General features: G+C 40.7%; 1 protein-coding gene across 7 annotated transcripts in view; it reads right to left on the reverse strand.

Moving 5' to 3' along the window:
- The window catches only part of ABCB4 (ATP binding cassette subfamily B member 4), a 75,155-nt gene extending 65,411 nt beyond the window's left edge, over nucleotides 1–9,744 (reverse strand). The window contains exons 1-4 of one of the 7 annotated variants that reach the window (XM_078442499.2): nucleotides 9,597–9,741; nucleotides 9,320–9,405; nucleotides 6,063–6,117; nucleotides 2,663–2,813 (exon numbers count right to left, since the gene is read on the reverse strand). In XM_078442499.2, the coding sequence (XP_078298625.1) occupies nucleotides 2,663–2,813; nucleotides 6,063–6,117; nucleotides 9,320–9,399 (286 nt within the window). In that variant the 5' untranslated portion in view covers nucleotides 9,400–9,405; nucleotides 9,597–9,741. Of the gene's footprint in view, nucleotides 1–2,662; nucleotides 2,814–6,062; nucleotides 6,118–9,319; nucleotides 9,406–9,596 lie in introns of those variants that run through there. The other 6 variants (XM_078442502.2, XM_078442501.2, XM_078442503.2 and 3 more) reach the window with 6 other exon arrangements.
- Nucleotides 9,745–18,443: the final 8,699 nt, after the last annotated feature.

An 18,443-nucleotide genomic window follows, 5' to 3' on the forward strand; every position in this document is an offset into this window, starting at 1 on the left:
CATTGGAAATTAATAACATGTGAGGGGCTTCCTACTGCAAATCATCCAAGATAGCCTATAGGCCTGATGACAAATGTGGCTATAGAAGACCAAGGGTCATTTCATTTGGTGGCTACAGAAACTACGTTGGCAACTCTGGGGAGTTTACCAACCCCGCAATCACAGCTTTGTAAGTGACTTGCTTGTGTCATTTCCCAGAGAGACCTTGAATTTGGCACTGGGCCCAGCACATGGCACTATCTGACATGCCCAGCTCAAAGCAATCTGGTTGCATAATTAGAAACAAGTAATAAACAAACAAACTGTTCCAAATAAGAAAGTTGTGGAATTATTCTGGTGTCAGTAAAACCAAAAACAGGACTATTAAAATTGGCCCAAACACTAACTCATCTGTGCTAAGTGTGATGCATTATTTTAAGCTCATTTTAAAAAATGTTTAATTGAGATAAAATACATAACAAAACTTACCACCTTAACCATTTCTAAGTGTACAATTTAGTAGCGTTAAGTATATTCACATGACTCAGTAGTGTTAAGTATATTCACACTGTTGCACAATCTCCAGAACGTTTCATCTTGCAAAACTGAAACTCTATGCTCATCAGACAGCAACTCCCTATTTCCCCCTTTCCCCATCCCCCAGCAGCCACTATTCTACTTTCTGTTTATAGGAATTTGACTACTTCATATAAATGGAGTCATTCAGTATTTGTCTTTTTTGGGACTGGCTTATTTCACTTAGCACAATATCCTCAAGGTTTATCCATGGTGTAACACATGTCAGGATTGCTTTCCTTTTTATGACTGAATAATATTCCATTATATATATATATATATATATATATATATATATATATATACACATATATACGTATATATGTATATATACATATATATACGTATATATATATATACGTATATATATGTATATATATATATATATAATATTTTGTTTATCCATTCATCCATTAATCTAATTTTTTAACCCTGAGTTGAAACCAGCTTTGATTGATGTGTCCAAATCTGGGCATCATCCTGCCATATATAGAAACACATAATAGACCTATAGATCTTCTAAGAAGTAAAAGGACAACAAATAGAAAATTCTTACTCCTCATTTCCTTAAAGACTTTTTAAACTATCCTATCTTGCTCCAATTTTACCTTTACAATATTTGTGTTAAAGTTTCGGTCACTGGTCAAACAAAGTAATCCATTTAAAACTTTCCCAAACCCATTTTTGCTTTTATAAGAAAACCCACATTTTTACATTGGGAGTATAGTTGGGTCCTGAGCATTGTTTGGATGGCAGAAAGGTCTGGGTTTGAATCTGTCCTAACCCCCACCAGCTATGTAATTTTGGACAAGTTATTTATCCTCTCCAAGCCTCAGTTTCCTCATATGTTACAGAGTATAATATTACCTACTGGGAAGGATTGTTCTTGTAAAGGTTAAGTGAAATAGGACCTAGCATATAATAAATACAATAAAAGATTACCATTATCATTGTTATTTTATGATAGAGGTTCTTCTCAGAGACAACGGTATTTGAGCAAAAATAAAGTGTGCTTTTTTTTTTTTTAGGAACTTTAATTATTCAAAAGACACTTTTACCAGATTTCTAAAAGATACTGATATTTACGTAAACAGATCTCATTGTATGAATTAAGCAATCATATTCTCTTAGGTAATTACACTTAAGCTCTACACTGCTAACCAAATACGTAGTCCTGAATCAGTAAACACTGAAAACTCTTGCTGATCTAAATGATAGAGTCCACTTTTTCTCAGGTATCTTTGCTATGTTAAGCTGCCTTTCCTTTATCATTTTTTTTTTCCTTATACTCCACCACCTGTGTACCGATAAAGTTTCACTCAGTGTTATCCAGCCTAGCGCCCACAGGGTCTCTTGGGATCCCGGAACTGAGCCATCAGGCTTGGTAGAAAGGACAGAAATCTTTCTTTCTGTGTTGAATCTGGCCACTATGAAAATAACTCTGTCCATTGGAACCGGAATCCAGAGCTGTTGCCCAAGTCCCTCTTACAGATGACATTAACTTATGGGACCCCTTTGGCTCTTCAGTAATTAATACTCCTCTGCCTGAGTTTCAAAATACATCATTCTCATATTGAAACCATTCACTCTTTAATGAAGTGTTATATCAAGGTTCAGTCAACCTGGTTGATCCAAAAATTAGAGACATAAAATGGTATAATTTTAACAGAAAGGGTGGAGGGAGAAAAAAGAAAAATAAAACCAGAAACAGAGCTACAAGCCGAGTATAGCTAAGAAGTAATCCCATGCTAACTGAGGTATTTTGAATTCTGTCAGTAATCACTAAAGGGAGGGACATACTCTGTTATAGTTCTACAGCCTTCAAGTAAAGGGACTGCCCTGCTTTATTGAGATGCAAAGCTTTCTGTATATTTCCCTATTCTGTATTAAAAGTCAAACAGAAAAGTCAAACATACACCTATTTGTTGAAACTTAAATGAGTATTTGAGGAATTTTCTGAGAATTTTATAACTCTATCAGTGATATCTAGAGTCACCCAGGAATCCAAACCATTAAACAAGTAGATGAGGAACAGCAAAATCAACTTCCAATCTTTCATCCAGTTAGAGTACAATGTATGTTTTTAAAAAAATAGAGAAATGCTTACCTGGAAAGGAGAAATTTCCGGCAGTATCAACAAATTTGTCAGTCATTTGTCCAAATACTATCATCATGAGGGGGAGACCTGATCCATGAGCTATGGCCATGACAGTGCCCAGGGACATCAATAACTTATCCTGCCAGTCAGAATATCGAAACTAAAAAATAAAAAAAAAGGGGGGATGGGGGAATAAAATACTACCTCATAGAAAAGAATCTCTCTTTCTCCACAACTATATGTTCTTTGGGTTTTTATTTAAGGTCAGTACTTTTATAATAGTTATAAAAGTACTTTTATAATAGTTGTACTTTATAATATAATATATATATAATATAATATAATATAATATATATATAATATAATAGTCAGTACTTTTATAATAGTTGCAGATAAATGTAGTAAGGAAGACGAAAGATTTCAATCCAAATTATTGACAGATTAATTTTATGATTCTACTTATTTTGTATACTGTGAAGGAATCAATCTGATTTTGCTTAATTGCTTTTTTATTTATTTGTTTTAATTTATTTGTTAATCAATCTGATTTTGTGCTGACAGCTCAGAGCCTAGAGCTGCTTCAGATTCTGTGTCTCCCTCTCTCTCTGCCCCTCTCGCCCTTTCAAAAATGAGTAAACATTAAAAACAATTAAAAAAGAAGAAATATTGTTTGATCTTCCAAAGCTCCTTAGGTAGTGAGTTAAAAACAGCTAGGAGTAAACATTAAGAACACACACATGCACACACACATCACATCCTTTAAAACAACATTCAAAATATTTCAGAGGGAGAATTACAAAGAAGGAGGAAACAGACACCCTAAGTTTTATGGATAAGTTTCCTTTAAGAAGTTTGTTAGCTTTTAAAAGGGAGCTCAGAAGTGAAGTGAAACAAACATTATGGAGTGCCTATATGTGTAATTTGGAGAAGTCTTGCTTAAAGAGATGATGCTCACGGTAGAATCTGGAAGGATAAGGGAGAATTCGCTGAAGAACTGGGGAGGACAGATGAAGTGGGGGGTATTTAGGCCTAGAATAGCAAGGTGCCTAGCAAGCTGCAGGGAGTGCTCAGATAACCCCATGAGTAGAAGTCCTGAAGTGCGCAGTGTGGGACATGTTATTAGAAAGAGGTATAAAAGACTTGGTGGACCACACCAACCCTCCTGGACTTAGGACTATCAATGCATAGTGTACTTAGTACTATCACTTAGAAGGGTGATACCAGTTGTCACAGTGACATGCACAACACTCAAGAACTAACCAGCCAATCAATGTCCTAATACTCCAAAGACTTTGTCCTTACTGTCTTTTTAGCTCTAATCTCACTTTTTCTTCCCATTTTTGATTGACTGCTCTATGGCTCTCTCTGTTTTCTTCTTTCTTTATCTGCCTTCTAGGTTACATCCTTCTTCTCTTATATTTCCATTGCTCTACCTTCCCCTCCATCCCTTGCATCTCCCTTCAACCACCTTCTTCATCTGTTCTCTCTACCCATTTCCATCACCCCACCCCCTTTTGGGGATGAGGCACAGTCATCAGGAGAATGAGTGATGAGTCAGGCTTGGCAGAGTGGGGTCTTGGAGAGCTGACGCAGAGTCAGACAGGGTCAACAGGCCAGGGCAATGTGAGGTCAGACACACTTGGTGGGGAGGAGGGGTGTGCAAACTGTTCTCACAGAGTTCCAGAAGTTCAGTATGGGGAGGCCAAATTCCAACATCAAACACGCAGGGCAAGCAAGAGTACCGAAAGAGTCAAAGTTTCAGTGCCAGGGGGAGCTTGGCAAAGAACAAAGGGAGCAGGTAAAGTTAAGAGCAAATGGCAAAGTTTCCCTAAAATTGCAACAATGGGGACTAATGTCCCTAAGGTTCATTTTAATGACTCCCAGGGAATGGAGATACAGCACTTGGGTCTCCTGGCCAGTTATAAGTACAGGATTGGGCTGTCATGTAATGTTCTCTTTAGTGAACATTTATATGAAATTGAGGATCATTTTAAATACTTTTCATACTACTTAAATAAAATTTCATTGTCTCTAAGCTTAAATTTAAAATTATAAGAATTTCACAACAACATCCTAAGTAAACTTAGATTTGTTTTAAGTGATTTTCAACAAAACAATTAATTGCTAATTCTTGTTAGAAACAGTTTTTTCCAACGTCTAACAGTTGTCCTGAACCTCTTTCAGGATAAATATGTATTCAGAGGCAGAAAAGATTATATTTCAACTCAGTCTAAATTTTAACTTTTAAGGTCAAATTAAATGTTCTAAATTTCTACCTCAAGATTTGTGGTGTTTTACTTCCTGTAGGAGGCAGATTTAAAACATGTGCATTAAAACTAGACTTAGTTTTACAAACAACTTATTCTCTAAAGCACTGAATTAAAAAAAAAACGGACACCTTTAAACAAAAATATTACAAGAATCAGGGTGAGGAGAATGGGACTTTGCGGTGACATGAGAAATGTGCAACAACATTTGGGACTGAAGACGTTTTGGTGTCTTTTCATTCATTTACTTACTAAATTGGAGATTTCAGCTGACATGCCACTTAATACCAACTTCTTTGCTATGGAATAATGGCTGTCATAGTTTGAAACCCATCATATTTACTCAAGGCAGGCAAACACTTCCTTGGGCCACCTCTCTGAGACATATTACAAATGAAAAACTGATTAGACTTCTTCCAAAAATATACTGGCTTGCCTTGTACCAGCAGAAAAGCACTGAGAATTGTGTTAAACATAATCAGAATCTCTAATAATTACTCCACATTTAATCAATTTTCTGGGAAGCCAAATGTAAACAGAGATTTCTTAATTATTTCTAAATTTCTGTAGTTAACAATCACTTTCTTCATATGCAATCTTTTTTTTAAATTTTTTTTTAACATTTATTTATTTTTGAGACAGAGACAGAGCATGAACAGGGGAGGGTCAGAGAAAGAGGGAGACACAGAATCTGAAACAGGCTCCAGGCTCTGAGCTGTCAGCACAGAGCCCGACGCGGGGCTCGAACCCACGGACCGTGAGATCATGACCTGAGCCGAAGTCAGACGCTTAACAGACTGAGCCACCCAGGCGCCCCATATATGCAATCTTATTTAACCAAAATTTGGTGGGTGTGTGTGGTGGCAGTGGTGGGTGTGTAAGTGTGTGTGAAACAGATACATAGATGCATTTTCTAGAAATTGGTGAGTTTGTAAGGTGCTATGAACACAAGTCGTGGCTCTTCTCTGTTTCATAGCCAGCCTATCCCTACCTCTTTTATCATCTATGTTGAGAATGTGATCTGTTGATTGTAAGAAGCCAACCTAAGACAATCTTAAACTACTGGCTCCATAACTACTGATTCAAGACACCAAATCTGAATGAAGACAAGAATTATTCATACTTAATATTTCACAGCTTACCAAGGTTAGTGGTCCAATCAAGTTCACGCTCTCCTTTTTTTTCATGTCTGGGTTGCTGTAAAAAAATATAATTGTTTGAATTTAAATCTGTTACCAAATGTTTTACAGTCAATTGACTATAAACTTGAGTCATTATCACATTCAAATATTCTAATATTTTCAAATATAAAACAGTGATATCCACACATTGTCATCATTATCCAGTTTAACAAACACTGCAAGGCAATCAAGTGCAAAGGTAACTGTCCAAGGTACTACAAGGATATCTGGATTAATGAGAAATGGCCACCTGCCTTGCAGAGGCCACACACAGAAAGAAAACACAGAGGTTAATATCTGCCAAATAATTAAATTCTTCTGTTGCTTAAAATATGTACTGATCTAAAAATAGTAAAGTCTACTCTTCTGAAAGACTGTAAGGAGTGATGTCAGGACATCCTGTTGGTTCTACTTTCAAAATAAATCTAGAATTCAACCACTACTCACCACTTTTATTACTATCCCAATGGCCCAGGAAAACTCCTGCTTAGTCTCTCTACTTTCAATTATACCAACTTCAGACTACCCTCAAGACAGAATCCACACTAATCATTTACAAACTCAAGTCATATGCTACTCTTTTGCTCAAAAGCCTATAATGGTTTCCATTTATCTCAGAGTAAAAGCCAAAATTCTTACATGAGATTTTGGTTCCTATATGATCTGTTTCCTTGTTACCTCTCTGACCATATTTTCCCTACTCCTGTTTGCCCTGCTTCAAGCCACCCTGGCCTCTTTGCTGTCGTTGTTCTGTGAACATACCAAACATGGTCCTGTAGTAGGTCTTTATATTGTCAGTTCCCTCTGCCGGGAAGGCTGTCCCCTCACACATCCATATAGCTCTCTCTTCTCGTGTCTTTCAAGTCTTTCCTCAAATACTGCCTTCCCAATAACACCTATCTTAACCACCCTATTAAAAATTGCAACCGACTTTTTCTGTGCACTCCCAATTTCCTTAGCCTTGATTAATATTTTCCATAGCATTTATTATCTTCTAACATTTGCTGTAGCTTATTTAGTTTGCACAAGTATTATTATGTCTGTCGTCCATATAATAATGTAAAGTCCATGGGGGTAGAGATTTTTTTTTTTTTTACCTGAATGCACTTATTTAAATTTTTTTTTTAACATTTATTTGTTTTGAGACAGAGAGAGACAGAGCATGAACGGGGGAGGGGCAGAGAGAGAGGGAGACACAGAATTGAAAGCAGGCTCCAGGCTCTGAGCCATCAGCCCAGAGCCCGACACGGGGCTCAAAGTCACGGACCATGAGATCGTGACCTGAGCCGAAGTCAGACGCCCAACTGACTGAGCCACCCAGGCGCCCCTAAATGCACTTATTTAGCTTAATTTGTTAACTGTTTAGTTTAGGTAGGTGATAAAGTTTTGCTCAGAAGACTTGATCCCAAATTATTTGGAACATATATTAAAATCAAAAGACAGACATCTGACACTAAATATATTCTGAAGAAGGTGCCATAGGCAATATAGCAGCATGACTGGAACTATCATATGACTAACTTGCCACTTGCCCTAAATAACTAATGTGTGCTTGACTTTCTTTGAACGAATAAGCTTTGGTCTGCTTTTTCACTTTTTTTATTTTTAATTGTTTTTTAATGTTTTATTTATTTTTGACAGAGAGAGACAGAGCATGAATGGGGTAGGGGTAGAGAGAGAGGGAGACAGATTCCGAAGCAGGCTGCAGGCTCTGAGCTGTCAGCACAGAGCCTGATGCGAGGCTCGAGCTCACAGACCATGAGATCGTGACCTGAGCCAAAGTCGGACGCTCAACCGTCTGAGCCACCCAGGCGCCCCTGGTCTGCTTTTTTAAATAAAAATTAGTCTCAACATTTACTTTCACCATCTTACAGTCTTAACTAATATTAACTTTCTCTATTTCTCTTCTGAACTGTTTTCTCATGTTTGCAATACAAGGCTGCGAACTTCACTTCTGAGACCTCCTGTGGGTTCTGGGGGATTACTGCGTCTTTTGCAGTGATAGCTCCTTTGTACACTCATCAAATGTTCAGCGGGTGCAATACATAAATATAGCCTTCATAAAAATGCCATCTATTTATGGATTCACAGTCAATCCCGGCCTAAATTGCCAGCTTATGAAAACCACATTTTTTTTCCTATAGAAATAATACCATCCATCTGGTTCCTAATTCTATTTGGCAAACTAAATTTTCTATGAATGAATACCACAGTACTTAGAAGGAGTGGAGCAATATCACTGCATGAAGATGTTAACAGACTAAAATAATTCTTTAGTTTAAACATCAGATAGGGTATTTTCATTTGGATAATCAGGCCCCTTGCAGCTTGAGGACTCACTACAGAACCTGATAAATTTGTCCCTCTGGGTGATTACTTGATGGCACAGGTCAATTAGTTTTGGGTGGCCTGGCATGAACTCCCATAACAGCCTCAGAAACTATTTGAGGCTAAAGGCGAAAATGATTCACTATTCCCACACTGAAAGAGGAAACAAAGACAACACACCATTGACTGACTGGTCGCTTCTACCCCTACTAAGGCCTGTGAAATGCTCTTTTAACAAGGGCCCCAGAGTACCAAACAGCCAGTCACGGAGAAAGAGGAGCAAGCAAATGAAGCCCTGAGGTTTCTCCTTTGCATCTGAACAAACATTGATCTGGAAGCTCAGTTTACCCAAGAATGAGTCTGCTCAAGGACCCCTTCCTCACCTCACTGCCCCAAAGGCAGAAATACGAACAAGGAGGTGCTGGGGGCAGAGGGAGGAGATAACCCAAGGAGGAAGAGGAATTAACAGGGAGAGGAGGGTTTTTGTTGTGGTTATGGCTATTGTTTTTGTTTTGTTTTGTTTGCTTCACTACTCTTGTTCAAAAAGCACAGCCATCATCAGCAGATATCTCATGCTCTATAAGCACGAAGAATCAGAAGATGTTTAGGAAAGTTACTTATAAAAGTTTTGAGTTCTATGATGCAAGGAGTGTTACACAACACAGATACTCATCGAATCACACCGCACAAAGTGGGGAAGAGGCACTTTTGAAGCTAGCCTTCTCTTCTTCCTAAGCCTGTTCAAAAGGAGCTTCTGTGCCACTCCTTCAGGAAAGTCGGAATCTTAGAAGACACCCTCCAGAGAAGCCTCCAAAACAAAGGCATCAACAGACTTTCTCCCCTTTCCAAGGCCGAATTGGGCCCTGCCGATTGGCGCGCTGGCGAGGTACCTGCTACTGCTCAGTTCAAAGTCGTCCTCCTCTCTCCCGGGGCACCGGACGCTTCCGTTCCTTCCCGCCTCAACATCCATGTCAACCTGGGGAGAAACCAACAGCCTCAGGTCCAGGGGCACCGGCCCAGCTCCTCACCGCTCGCAACCGAGGCGTATGAGCCGGGCGCAGGGTCGCGGGGCCAAGGGGCGCCGGGCGGAGACCCCGCTGTCCGGGTCTCACGCGCACGGCCGCCGGCGTTTCCCGCCGCAGGCCTGAGCGCCGGGGCCTGACTCACCTCCAACCTCGAGCTCTTTCTGTCCGAGCCGCGGGGCGCGTGGGGCGCTGCGGCCGCGGAGCCTGGACTTTGCTCGCGGGACCTTCGCCTCCGCCCCCTACGCGGGCCGCGCCCCAGCGACGCCTCCCGCCGCCGCCGGGGCCAGGCCCCCTACCCGCGGGAGCAGAACGCCGCCGCCCCCCCACCCCCATCCCGGCTCCCTCAGCAGGCCAGGCGCGGGCGAGGGGCGCTGAGTGCCTCCCTCGTCGCCGGGGGGCGGGGGTGGGGGGGCGCTCGGCGCGGCCCCCGCCCACCCGGGCGAGCCCCAGCCCCAGCCCCAGCCCCACCGCGCCTTCTGCTGCCGATAAGCCGGCGACCAGCCTGGGGCTCCCGTTGCTCGGTGCTCGGAGAGGCTCGCCTGGCAGGGCACCTAAGCCCCCCCAAAGTGACTGTCATACTCTCTCGGTGCTCAGTTTTCTGTTTACACCCCCGCGGGGGGGTTGTTTCTGGACCCTCAACAATCATAGGGCGACCGAGGGGCCGGGGAAAGCTCCAGACCCGCCTCCCACTTAGGCGTCCTCAGGTCTGGTGCTGGGGGCACAGAGCCCAGGGGACGCTCCCTAGAGAAGAGGAAAGCTGTTGGTGCCCTCTGCTACTTATAGACAAAGAACGTTAGGGCTGGAAGGGCTGTCAGAGACCACCTGATAAAAACCTGCAGTTTTTTTTTTAACAAGAATAAATTGATGCTACAGAGGTTGAGTCTTGCCTGAGGCTGCATCAGGGTATGAGAATCCAGTCTCCAGTGGCCTCTCCTCTCCCTACTCTGATCTTAGACTTCTCCCTATACTAAATTGTCTCTGCACTTAGCACCTACTTGAGTCCCCTGTATGGGAACTGTCCCTTCTGATTAATTTCTCCACACTCTTTTGAAAAGAAAGTGTCTAAAACAGGGAGCAGTACATCATTAAGGCTTCGAAGCCAGTGCGATTCAATTCCAGAGGTTCACATCTTGTAAGCTGTGTGACCTTGGACGCTTTGCTCACTTCTCTGGGCCTCAGTTTCCTCATAGGGAAAATAAGGATAAAAACAACTCCTTTTCCAGGTTACTGTGAGGAATAAGTGAATTAAGAAGGTAAAAACCTAGTATGATGCCTAAAACATAGTATATGGTCAACATTTATGGCCTGCCTTCTTCCTGATCAGGTAGCAAGATTCTGCACTGTCTCTTCCTTATGCTGTGCCTTATTAGTACTAAAGTCTACTATTAGTCCTGCCACAACTTGACTGATTCTATGGCATATTCTCGAATTAGGTGATACAAGTGATTTTACTTACGTATTTTTCCCCTCAGAATGCTTTTTCTCCTTACCCAGTCTACCATAACCATGAAGAGTCTCTTTTTTTGATCAACCAGAAGTTGAGGCACCTGGGCGGCTCAGTCGGTTAAGCATCCAGTTTCAGTTCAGGTCATGATCTCTCAATTCGTGGGTTCTAGCCCCACGTCAGGCCCTGTGCTGACAGCTCAGAACCTGGAGCCTACTTCGGATTTTGTGTCTCCCTCTCCCTCTGTCTCTGCCCCACTCATACTCTGTCTCTGTCTCTCTCTCAAAAATAAATAAACCTTAAAAAAATTTTAAAAAAAGATTCATAAGGACAAAGTTTTTCATTCTCTCTTCCACTATCTAATTTTCATGCCTTTTCTTTCCTCAAAACTCTATCATTCTTTCCCGATCTTTACCTTCTGCTGACTTACTCTGTTTCTTACTTCACAGATAGAATCAAAGTGTTCAGAAGGGAACTGCCATTGACATGACATTTGCTCACTCTCCAGAATGTACCCAACACTCTGCCCTTCCACCCGTTTCTCTAAATGAACTATCCATGCCCCTATTATGTTTGTATTTTTATACTATAGATCTCATCCTCCTAAGAACGCTTTTCCTCCCAGCATCATCAACTTCCCCATCCTAGCTGGATCATTCCTCTTGGCACACATGAGGCTGTTATTTTTGCCATCTTAAAAAAAAAAACAAAAAACCTCTCTTGACTCAACTTCTTCTGCCAACTACCATCACATTTCTCTCCTTCTCTTTGCAGCTAGACTTCTTAAGAGAGTTGTTTCTATCACTGTTTCCATTTCCTGCCCTCCTCTTTTCCCTTAAGCCCACTCTAATTAGGAGTTTGACTTTCACACCACTAAAACTGTTCTATTAACGGTCACTCATAACCTCCATATTGCTAAATTCAAAGGTCAGTTCTCTCTAACTTACTTGACAAATTTAAGCAATTGACAAGTTTATCTTTCTCTTTTCCATAATACACTTTCTTCACTTGGATTCCTGGAGGAAATCTTGCATTTTCCAATGCTTCATTGATCCCTCTTTCTCAGTCTCCTTTGTCTTCCTTTTCTTGCAACTTTTAAACTACCACCGGCGTGCTCCAAGGCTCCCTCTTTGGACGTTTCCTCTGTTTTTCTCACTCCTTCTGTAATCTCAGCCAGTCTCATGGCTTTAAGTACCACTTAAATTCCAACAATTTCTAAATTATTACTTCTAGCCTAGAACTCCCTCCTGAATTCCTGACTGAGATATATGAATGCATCTTTGACATTTCTACTGGGATGTCTGATATGCCCAACCTTGACTCCTGGTCCTCTCTCCAAGCTGCACCCCCCAACAGGCTTCTTCTCATGTGGCAGCTCCAGCCTTCCAGTTGTTCAGCAAAAACAGTGGAGTCATCATGCAGGCTCCTCTGTCTTCCACATCCCATATGCAGACTGTCGAAATATTTCCAGATCTGACCACTTCTCTTTCTCCAGTTCTACCACCGGGGTGCAGGCACTATCATCTCTCACTTGAATTACTACAATAGCTCTTAACAATCTCTCTGCTGCTGTCATTTCCCCCTCGTCTGCCTGTATCCACTCTCAAAGTAGCAGCCAGAGTGATTCTTTTGAAGCTAATCAGACCACATCAGGGTACATCTTCTCATTACCCTGCAGTGGCCCCCAGTGCACTCAGAGGCGCACCTGCAATAGCTCACTCTGTCCATGTCCTCTCTGACCTCCCTTTCTGTTCCTCTTCTTGCCTTCTTCCACCCAGAACACACCGGCTTCTTTGATGTTCCTTGAACAAGAGAGGCAGAATTCCACCAACTAGGAAACTGGTCTTTCCCTCTGCCCCCAATTTTCTTCCCGCGAATATTCACATGGCTAAAACCCTCACCTTCTATAAAGTGGAATCAAGCCTGGTCTCCCCTTTAAGAACTGCATCTCATATCCTCAGGACTCTGAGTTCTCATTACTCAGATTTTTATTCCCGCAGCATGTATCACTTCTAGTATGCCATATAATGTATAGATTTATTATCTTTGTTGTTTATTGTCACCTCTGTAGTAAGACCCATGCGAGTAAAGCTATTATTCACTGACATATACAGCATTTGCTGCCCACACTTACTATGTGCCAGACCCCGTGCTAGGGTGTGAGGATATAAAGAACATAGGGCATGGTTCCTGCCCCACAATGGACTGAGTATAAACAAGTACAAAAATCATACAAAAATATATCATGCTTTATAAAGAACAGAGCTCATCACACACTTAAGATTATCCCATTCGATTCTCAAAACAAGAAGCACGTTTAAGGTAAGCACATCAGAAGCTATTCTCAATTTAAAGGTGTAGAAATGGTTTGCCAAAGAGTAGATGACTTTCCACGTGGCTAGGACACGATGGTATTAGGACTCCATCCCTGGCCATGTGACTCCAGCTGCCCATTCAGTATCCCTGGGGAAGACAACTGCCAGGCAGAGGCAATGCCTGTCTATATTTCTAGTCTCCACAGCAATAGAAGGCTCATTAAATATGTATTGAATAGATCAATATTTTAAAGCTATAGCATAAAAGATTACAAAAAAAGAGTTCCCTAATAAGGGCCAAAGGGAGGAACAAATGCCATGTACCAAATTATTTTAAAATATATATTTAACATGACTTTATGGAATATTTATATGATATAATAATAAATTATAATGTTTTATTTTAAATATAAATTCATTTGCAACAGTTCTTCCTGAAGAGAATCCAATGGACTTGGTTCCTTCTCCAGTTGACCTCTAGCTTGACAATAATATCCTTTGTGGCTTCCCCCCCACACACACTGTATTTGTGGCTAACAGTCCTGACCTTGCAGCTCTGAAAATAGCGAGATACTATCTTCGACTACTGTGTTTGCACATGGTCACTCTCAACAGCACTCTGTTTCCAAACTCTCTGCCACCAGTACTTTTCAACTCTTAACTTTTCCATCTTCTTCTCAGGGTTTATAGATTGATTTCTTCTTTAACTTTCTTTAAACTATGCTACACATTATACTTTTCTCCAGAATTAAAAACAAAAAACAAAAAAAAACCAACAAAAAAAAACCCCTTTTCATTGCTTGAAAACCAAAACAAAAATCCCTCTCACTTTTGACCTAGATTTCTCCTAAAAAATAATTTGCTTTTTAAAAAAAATTTTTTTTAATGTTTATTTATTTTTGAGACAGACAGAGACAGAATGTGAGTGGGTTAGGGGCAGAGAGAGAGGGAGACACAGAAGCAGAAGCAGGCTCCAGGCTCTGAGCCGTCAGCACTGAGCCCGACGCAGGGCTCCATCTCATGAGCTGTGAGATCATGACCTGAGCCGAAGTTGGACGCTCAACCGACTGAGCCACCCAGGCGCCCCCAAAATAATTTGCTTTTGATTTCAGTCTTCTTTTGTTCATTATAAAATTCATCTAACCAATTTGGCCCAGCACATTGGAATTCATATGATAATGAAGATGAGGGTGGTACTGACTCAGCTATCTCTTTCCCAAAGAACACTTCCTTACACCCTCTTCAACCAGGGCAGACTTACAAAGCCACCATGACAAACCTTTGAGAAGCAGTTGGTAAGGGTTTGCTATGAATCACAGTGTCATATCATTTCTGTCAGCATAGAGTAATGGCACATTGGAGAGTTCCAAGGTCACATTGCCTAATGTAATTCTTGTGCTCTGTGTGGATTATGGGAATGATTAGGTAGACAGGAATGGCTGCAGGGTGCCAAGGTTAGGGATGAAATGAATAAGCATGAGTTAGGGTCACTATGCTTTAGGTCATTTATGTTGACTTACTCCTAAGGTTATTCCAAAACCATATCTTTTCAAAAGATTGCACTTTACTTTGCCACAGATTAAGACATCTGCTAGTACTGAAGTATCTATAAATAATATAACAAAAAAGAACAGTAACATCAAGTTTGCATTTGACATTAGTTTTCAATTACTCACAGCACTATTTCCTAACCCTAAAACTGTGGCATCCTTCAACCACTTAAAGGGAGTTGTAAAATATTCAGAAATCTATTGGAGCAAAATTAACTTGGGTTTGTAATCACCTATAAATCAATTTTGGAATTCTACTAACATCAGATGGAATCTAAGATTGTCTTTGCCCACTCCTTTGCTCTGTTTTTTTTTTAACTAAACTTTTTATTTTATTTATTTTTTTTAAATGCTTATTTATTTTTGAGACAGAGAGAGACAGAGCATGAGCAGGGAAGGGGCAGAGAGAGAGGGAGACACAGAATATGAAGCAGGCTCGAGGCTCTGAACTGTCAGCCCAGAGCCCGACGCGGGGCTCGAACTCACGGAGTATGAGATCATGACCTGAGCCGAAGTCGGACGCTTAACCGACTGAGCCACCCAGGCGCCCCTAAATAAACTTTTTATTTTGAGATACTTACAGATTCACATGCAGTTGTAAGAATACCACAGAGAGATCCCCTGTACCTTCCCCAGTAGTAATATATTGTATTTTGTGTCTAAATTCATAAAGAATATTAGTCTGTAGTTTTCTTTTCTTCCCTCCCTTCCTTCCTTCCTTCCTTCCTTCCTTCCTTCCTTCCTTCCTTCCTCCATCTGTCTGTCTTTGGTTTTAGTATCAAGGAAATTCTAGCTTCATAAAATGAATTGGGAAGCATTTCCTTCATTTCTGTGTTCTGTAAGAGATTGTGGGTTCCCTGAACATTTTTTGAACTTCCATTTTGTGTGGTTCTGAATATTACTGTTGCTGCCATTTTACCTGCTTGAGTAAATATAGAAGTCTCATCTCCATTACAGCCATTTACCCTCTCCTATTTATAAACAGGTTTTCTTATACATTTCCTCTATATACATACATTTGAAACCACACCAGGGTGTGGGGTTAATTTTTTTTATAATTTTTGGCTTCAATCATCAAAAATATTTAGAAAACACCATAGGAGAGAGGTCATTGTATTAGCAATATTTTTGTTTATCACATTCTTTCTTCCTGATATTCCAAGGTTCCATCTTTTATCATTTCTTTTCTGTTTAGAGAACTTCTTTTAGCCCTTCTTTTAAGGTAGGTGGTCTAGTGACAAATTCCCTTAGTTTTCCTTTAATTAAGAATGTCTTCATTTTCTCTTTATTCCTAAAGGATAATTTCACTGGATATGAGATTCCTGGTTGAGGGTGCTTTTCTTTCAGCATTTGAAAAAGGTTGTCAGTTCCTTCTGGCCCCCATAGTTTCTGAGGAGAGGTCCAGTATCATTTAAATAATTTTTCCCTATAATGATGTGCCCTTTTTCCATTGATGTTTTGAATATTTTTTCTTTATATTTAGTTTTATCTTTTTGTCTTTTTTTTTTTTAAGCAGTAGAATTAAGTAGAAGGTACAGAGATTTCCCACATTCAGTTTGACATGTTCCCAGTTCCTGGTCTGTTGAGTGTAATTCAACTGGCACTTGGACATTTGAGATATTATGTTATGAGATTCTAGATCTTACTTAAGCCTTTGTTTTCCTTGATTTTTAGACATTTCTCCAAAAGAAAAAGGGGTATCATTACTGTCTCGTTGCTGTAAGTGGGAGAAAATCCAAGTTCTCCACTTGGTCTCTATTCACACCTGATGTGGTAGCGGGTCCTTGTTACTACTGAGCACTCATTACTGGCTTCCTGCTAGGCCTCCACGGCTATAGAAGTGCATTGTCAGAGTTCTCCATATGATCTCCCCTGGCACCATGGAAGATGGGGGCGGGAGCGGGGGATGGCCAGGTGGACTTATTACCACTGTGTGGTAGTGAAAGTCCTCAGCCTCCACTGGGCCCCTTTGAAATGACACCACCCCAGAGAGAAAGGGAAGAGAGAGTGCTTCATTTCTATCAGGTGAGGATGAAAAATTGGCTCCCTACTTAGTCTTGCCTGACACCACAGTGGCTGGGGACAGGCAATGAGGTTGGGGTACCTTGTTACAGCCAAGCCAGGGTGGAGGTTGAAAGGCCCTTATAGCCTTTTCAGATGTGGGTCTGGAAAAACATAGTTTTTTTCTATGTTGTTTGGCCAGAGTAGAGTAGCAACTGTCTAAACATTTTCTCTCATGCTAGGCTGTCCCTTTCCTGGTCCTTCGGCTAGAGAGAGCAGGCTGTCATTGGGGCTCCCCTTTGTCTGTGCACACTGGAAGTTCTGGCTTTTCACATCTTCAGTTCCAAGCCTAGGACATATGGGGCAAGAATAAAGCAAATCAAATCAAAACAAAATAAAAAATGGGTAACTCACCACTGTGTCATTCTTTGGATTCAAATGTCCTTAACTGGTTTGCCTTTTTCAGAGTCTTATGTTTGCTTTACATCCGATGTTCAGTGCTTCTAGCTACACTCAGCAGGATGAATAGGAAAAAATACATCTACTCCATCTTTCTAGAACTTTCTGCCTAATTTTTTAAGTCTATTTTCTCTAATAAAATGCAGAAGCAAAGGAAGAAGACCCTAAATCAATCAAATTAGCCAATATTTGTATTTGTTGATCAATAGAAGAAGGGGTGTGAAATATTAGATAAAAAGACTTCTCTAACTTATCTGCTCATTTCCCCCTCTACCCTCTTAGCAACATCCAGTCCATATGTCTACTTCTAAAAATCTGTATATTTTTCTACATAAGACATGAACACAGGTGGACATTATCTCAGTCTGGTCTCAAGCTTACTCCACAATAAAATAGGGAGTCAAATGCCAATAATTATAGATACTGACATAGCAGAATAATGAGACAATGTTAAAGAAAACAGGGTGCAAGCTCTTCATTCATACACACTTATGTTCTCTGGTATGTTACATTATACTGCATTAATTATACTTATTTTTATGTCTTTTCCTTCCTGTGAGCTTCCTAGACTGTGAGCTTCTCCAGGAAAGGAGATAACCCAAATATAGTACCTGGCATATTGCAAGCACCTGATAAATACTACTCTCTGCCTTCTTGTTTACTTCTTTTTTCCACCCCTACCAAGTTCAGGGTTAAGGCAGAAAGCCCAGAGGAGAAACTGCATCTACAATTAATCTAGGCATAAAAGCTTGAAGAAGACCTCTGAATCCATAGCCAGGTACCATCAATCAGTACCTCAAACTGGATCTTATAGGAAGTGCTGGCCACCTCCCAGCTCACACCATCTTAGAAGATCCTGACACAACAGACACCATGGGATTAAAAGAAAGGGGGGTGTAGAGCCCTTGCTTCCACTTCCTTTCTCTTAGAGCTCTGACCTATTGTGTCAATATTTGTTCATTTATTCAATACATATTTATGGAGGAAGAGCAGGATAGAGTTAGAAGCATCCTCCTACAGCAAAGTTTTCCAAACTGTGAACTGAGGAACGACGGCAGGTTCTTAGTAGGTAACAAGGTTCCCTTAGATAACAAGAGTCCATTGGTCAAATAAGTTTGAGAAATGCTGCTTACTCTCTGCTCTCTCAGAGGGTCACAATGCACATCAAAGACCAAAAACTGCTGCCGTAAAAAAGTGATTTAGCGGGGCGCCTGGGTGGC

The sequence above is a fragment of the Panthera onca genome, chromosome A2 (genome assembly GCF_046562875.1).
Source record: "Panthera onca isolate mPanOnc1 chromosome A2, mPanOnc1 haplotype 2, whole genome shotgun sequence".
Lineage (NCBI taxonomy): Eukaryota > Metazoa > Chordata > Mammalia > Carnivora > Felidae > Panthera > Panthera onca.